A 6309-nucleotide genomic window follows, 5' to 3' on the forward strand; every position below is an offset into this window, starting at 1 on the left:
AAATAATATTTCGGAAGGTTTAATAATTAATTAAGTATAAAGATACTTGGTAAATACAATAAGAATACGTATTTTTGTACGTATAAATACACACCGAAATACGACCCCAAAATATGGCAAAATACGCATGTTTGAGATACCCCCATCCTTGGGACGAAATACAAGTATTAATACTTGAGAAGTATTAACAATGATTCCAAAACCTAAAAATATAATTTAAGTTAAAATATTAATTATTTTGACAATAACTATATACCTTGGAATAATATCAGAAGCAGAAAAGAAACATAACTCAGAAACATTAAGACTAAGTCAAGGCACGACCGTTCGTCTAATAGACATTAGTACGTTGTAGGTAGTCGTGTTCATTGGAGAAGTTCAAGTTACGATTGTTGAAGACGCAAGACTGTGAGTTTCGTGTTCCCCCTTTTCTTTTAACTGTTTTCAGTTCTATAACTTCGGGGGTGAAATACATGTTACAACTGTTTACATACATTGTTATTTGGTATGGTTAGCTAAGGAAGGGTACACTTAGATCATGTGAGTGCTGGGCACAACGCTTAAGGCCATCAATCCTAGTTATTGGACCGAGGGACATGAGTGATAGATCTATTTGGGTGTAGCGAGCCCCGCCCATGTTGGACCAGGGTTTGGCCCATGGGTAGACTATGTCTTACAGCCGGAAGCCCGGTGCAAAATTTGCTAGGTTTGAGCTACCTGCATCACGTCACACATATCAATGGCCTTGCAACCCATTGGTGATCTGTTTTTCCTTGTTGCTTTCATACCGGGATTTATAAACATACATACATACTTACAGTGGTTTCAAAGGTTTATACATACACTCAAACAAATACACGAACTCGCTCAACTTTTGTTGATGTTTTCAAAATACATGTATTTCAGGGAATTAGTAAGTGGATCTGGCGGGCATTGGAAGTGCATGCTGCGTATGAATAAAGATGTCATCCATGGTTTGAGGTTTGGGTTGGGTGTCTTAATCCTGGACAAGACACGTCTTCCAAACCTTGGTTATATTTTAATGTCTTTTGATGAGTCCTTAGTGAACTCTTAAAACAATTCGCATGGTTTGTAAAACTTATGTTTGATGTCTTCGTTTAAAAACAATGTTGTTATGTTTAAACTTATTTAATGGATGACAAGTCTATGGTTTATTTCATTTAGTTGTTGTTATGATTGAATGCAATGGTATTAAGAAAGTCACACCATAATCACGCTTCCGCAAAAGTCAGGGTGTTACAGCTTGGTATCAGAGCTTCGATTGTAGCGAACTAGGATTCCTTCTCGAGTCTAGACTACAATCATTAGGGCTCTCACGAAAATGTTTTCACAACATACTTTCATTGCATACAACGCCCAGATCCAGGAGACAAACATTTTTACAAACAAAAGACACGAAACACATTTCAAAGTTTATGTTCATGGTTCAGTCTGAGAGATTGGGTGGTTCAGTTTTAGAGACTGGGTGGTTCAGTCCGAGAGACTGGGTGGTTCAGTCTGGGAAGACTGGGTAGTTCAGTTCGAGAAACTGGGAAGTTTAGTCTGAGAGACTAGGTAGTTCAGTCTAAGAGACTAGGTGGGATAGTCTGGGAAGACTAGGATGGATACGTGCATACATTGTTATTGATTACATGTTTATTGATGATTGTTGATATACCTGCATATGTTGTGATTGTTTTGTTACAGACGCTATGTCTTCGTCTGAGAGTGGACTATCTGGTACTGTCGACCCCATGGCCATTGTTTCGGATGACGAGATCGTCCCAGAGCCAGAGATTTATACCTCCGACACTGAGAGTGACCTGGAGATGATGTCAGATGACGATGACGATTTCCAGCCTTTTGCATTACCCGACTTTGGCGACGATGTACCGCATGCTGATGGTTTACCCGACGAGGATCCCTTTCTTATTCCTATTCCTGACCAGGACCATCTCATCCTCGGACATCCCGATGGTGAGCACGTCGTGGTTCCGATCCTCGCCCCTTTGCCTCTTGCTGCCTTTCCTCTCGAGGATTTGCCTTTTGATGACTTGTCTGATGATGATGTCGATCATTTCATTGATGGTCCCCCTGATGATACCTAGGGTGACGGAGTTCCAGCTGATGATGTCGTTGTTGTTCCACTCGTTGAGATTCCTATCATTGAGGTTTCCTCTATCATTCTATTCCAGATTCTTTCGAGTCTGAGTCATCCACCACTTTGCATGCATTGGGATTGCAGCGTTACCCCACTGATTCTGATACTGACACGGCCCTGTCTGTCGCACCTGTTCCTCCACACGACTTTGATCATGACGTTGAGCCTGGACATGAGATTGACTTTGTTCCCGACGATCAGCCTATTGATGCACCCGCTGATCCCGAGCATGTACCTGCTCCTGAGCCTATACTTGCTCCTGAGCCGATACCAGCACCCGAGCCTTTGCCTAATTTTGATCTTGTACCATTTAGCATACCTGATGTTGCACCACTTATACCAGACCCGATCCCTACACCCGCTGACCCTGCTGCTTTTGCTGACTGGATAGATCCCCGTTACGCTTCCACCAGCAATGGGTGGATAGGGGATGATGATGATATGCCCACTTTTGTTGAGCCAGTTACTCCCCCTCATACACATGCACCTAGTGATGTTGCCCCATTTCACCCGATTGTGTCTGATGTACACCGTACCGACCTGCCTATCACATTCTTGCAGGACATTCCTCCACCCCGTCCAGGGGAAGGCCCGTCTAGCCAGCAGTCTGGCCATGTTCCACACGTGTCAGCAGCTTTTCCTCACATGCCTCAGTATACACCTACTGCTCATTTTACTTCTGCACCGCCAGGCGAGCCACTCATATGGTTTCCGTCGAACACTATGCCAATTTCTAATTGATGTGCGTGAAGTGTGTTATATTTTTAGATGTATATTTAAGCCCTTTTTACACTTTTAGCCAAGTTTTAAATTTATAAAACACGATATTCACTAACACTAAACACACATATGGGCAAGTGCACCCATCGTGGACGTAGTATAGTGTTGGTAAGATACCGAGGTCGTCCAAGGACACAAGAGCTTTTAATACCGGTTTATCCTCAACGTCTAATCAAATCAAAAAAGTGAGAAGAATGTTTTAAACTAAGAAAAATAAAAACTAACTAAATGCTGAAAATAAAAATAAAATAAAAACAGATAGACAAGATGAATCACTTGGATCCGACACGTGTATTAGTATAACCTTTGATTATTTTCGCACTTTTACACTTGTTTAAGAGATTATCTTAGTTATTGTAGTAGGCCCCTCTTTTGAAGGCGACGTTACCCTCAACCCAGTAGTTTGAGTCAGCAAGGATACAATCCTAAAGGGTCGGATTATTGAAAGATAATGAATTAAGTTATTAATGCAAATTATGGTAGGCCCCGCTTTTGGCGGTGACGTTACCCTCGGCTAAGTAGTCTGAGTCAGCAGGGATACAGTCCTAAATAGCCGGGTTATAGTATTAATAGTAGTTAACTTATGAGGGGGTCAAAGAGTTTGGATCCCCGCCATCCAATACCTATGGGCATTGAATGAGATTCTACTAAATTTGACCCAGGTCCCAAGCAGGACCTCTAAACGCTGAACAAGGGCAAGACCCTTACCAAACCGTTCCCTTAACCCCCGACCAGGTAGCCAACATACCTCCATATAGACCGTGGAGATATGAATGGTGAAAATCTTTTATTTTATATAGACAGTAAAATAATGCCAAGACACCACGGACAAACGATAAGGAAAGATCACCTTCAACATAAGTAACTAGTTATTAAAGTCATTAATACAAAACCAATTAAAAAGTGCAAAAGATTAAAAATAAAAAGTATTATACTAAACACTTGTCTTCACCAAGTGATGTAAGAGACTTAGGCAAACATGGCCTTGATTGTCAAGAACTCTTACGATCAATCTTGGATCCCGAGACGACTCACACACTCTACGATGGACAATGGAGGATGGTGGTGGATGATGGTGTTATGGTGGTGGTGGGTGGTGGATGAGGTGTGAGAGAGGTGGTGTGCCAAGGGATCAGATGGAATGAAACCAAGCACTCCTATTTATAGGCTGAACAGAAGCCTGGGCACGGCCCCGTGTCCGCTGGACACGGCCCCGTGCCCGTCTGACACTCTCTCTCTTCATTAATTGTAATTCGCAATTACAATAAATGCACCTGCAGCACTCTAACCACGCCCCCGTGTCCGCTGGGCACGGCCCCGTGGTGGGCAGTAGAAGCTTCTATCACTTTTGTCTTTTCTGCCAGGGCTGACCATCCTGGACACGGCCCCGTGCTCGCTGAGCACGGCCCCGTGCTCGCTGAGCACGGCCCCGTGTTGAGCTGGACACGCCCCGTGTCCGCTGGACACAGCCCCGTGTTCAGCTGGGCACAGCCCCATGCTCAGCTGGGCACAGCCCCATGCTCAGCTTTCTTCTTGTTTTTGCTTTGGGAGATGCTGTCGAGGAGTCGGGCATGCCACGTTTCTTCTTTTCTTTGTATTTATGTTGGATTTGGCTGCATTTTTGCTTCTTTTGTTCATTTAAGCTCTTTTAACCCTGAAAATACAAAAGGAAGACAAAAGCACACTTTTTCCAACATTAGTACTTAAAAAGGGTTAGTTTTATGCCTCATTTGATGTAATTTATATGTTGCATTTTACTCACATCACTAATCCATACCATCCTTGCCACTTTATTGGTTACACGAGGGATGAGTTACTCCTGTCCTTGCAGCTTCAGCAGGAGATCTTGTGTCGTAGAGTTATGGAGCTTGAGAGGATTCCATGTCCTCCACCTTGTTCATGTCAGTCACCTTTTGCGACTCCACCTGCTCCTCTTTTGCCTTATCCAGATTTCGATGTTCGATTTCTCACTATGGAGCAGCAGATTAGTTACCTGTTGCGTCACGTTTATGCTCTTGAGGAGGAGTTAGCGCATGTGCTGTGACAACTCGTATTTTAGAACCGTCTCTTGTATTACGTGTTAACCTGTATGAACTCTATGTGATTACGTGAATTTTGTTGATTAAGTGAATGCTATGTTTTTGTGAATGATTGAACCTTAATCCGATTACACGAACCCATTCGGCCCACACATCCTTGTACTCGAGACAATGAGGGCAACCCATTAAAGGGTTCGGCCCACTCCCCTTGTGTGCGTAAAACATACCCATTATGGGACTTGTTTCTCATAACTTACAAACATAAGAAATCACACACACAACCCTAATCACCTCTCTCTCTCTCTCTCTCTCTCTCTCTCTCTCTCTCTCGTTTTCCCTTGGAACCGGACGGCAGCCCCACTCGAAGTCCATCTCAATCAAGCCAATCGTGTCACACTTCCGGTTAGTGTCTTGTCCATATTTGGTTGTTGATTAATTGATGTGTATTATAATGTGTTTAATCATGAATCCGGAAATATGAGTTTAACATGATGTGGTCACATGCAAGGAAACTATTTTGTTATTGATTTATAATCGCATGATTCAATAGTTCATATGTTATACATGATGATGATGTTACTGGAATTGTGATTCTCGAGTTTAAAGCTTTGATTAGTTTGGTTCGGGATTGGTAAGTAATAGATTGCATGATAGTCTTTGAATTCGTTAATCATATGATCCGATCGTATGTTCCTTATGATATTGATTTATTGTTCTTGAATTGATGATGAGTATGGTAATATGAATATGATTGATTTCTGAATTAATTGTTAATTGATCTGGTTTGAAACTGCCAAATCTGTTTGCTAATGTTACGGAGATAATGAGCTGCAAATCAGGAAATCGGTTACACTTCATAGTCTCGACAAGGGATTGCGAGTCGAGACCCCACTGTCTCGACTCGAGACCACAACACCGACACAAACAGCACAACTTGAGACCATGGTTGCGGGTCCGGTTGCAACTCGAGACCGTCTAGTCTCGACTAGTACATGCATGACTCAAGACCTCCTTAGTTGCGACTCGAGAACACCAAGACCTCTACTCGAGACCGCCTAGTCTCGACTCGAGACCATATACACGTGCACACTGTTGGACTTGCACATTGTTACGGGCCTAAGTAATTGGGCCGCACTATTGGGCTTTGATTGTTTACGTGATGCTACTGTTTAATTCGTATGAACTGATGTTAATTGCCATAGTTACATGTGTACGCCATGATCAATACTTGTACACAACTTGTTAGAATACGTGAAGAACATATACGTGCACTACCTAAATACGAACCTAACTTGTATGGAACACCTATGTTAGGACGTGGTTGACCAC

General features: G+C 42.7%; 1 protein-coding gene across 1 annotated transcript; it reads left to right on the forward strand.

The window, feature by feature from the left end:
- The first annotated feature begins 1712 nt into the window (after positions 1 to 1712).
- Positions 1713 to 2902, forward strand: LOC110931582 (soluble scavenger receptor cysteine-rich domain-containing protein SSC5D-like). The gene is made up of 2 exons (XM_022174967.1): positions 1713 to 2088; positions 2196 to 2902. Exons 1-2 carry the CDS (start codon positions 1713 to 1715, stop codon positions 2900 to 2902), a joined length of 1083 nt encoding a protein of 360 aa, XP_022030659.1.
- Positions 2903 to 6309: the final 3407 nt, after the last annotated feature.

The sequence above is a fragment of the Helianthus annuus genome, chromosome 3 (assembly GCF_002127325.2).
Source record: "Helianthus annuus cultivar XRQ/B chromosome 3, HanXRQr2.0-SUNRISE, whole genome shotgun sequence".
Lineage (NCBI taxonomy): Eukaryota > Viridiplantae > Streptophyta > Magnoliopsida > Asterales > Asteraceae > Helianthus > Helianthus annuus.

Excerpts from the sequence above, each read along its gene's own strand:
- LOC110931582 (XM_022174967.1), top strand. The coding sequence starts at position 1,713 with ATGTCTTCGTCTGAGAGTGGACTATCTGGTACTGTCGACCCCATGGCC. Across the intron at positions 2,089-2,195 it reads TGTCGATCATTTCATTGATG|ATTCTTTCGAGTCTGAGTCA; the intron begins GTCCCCCTGATG and ends ATTCTATTCCAG.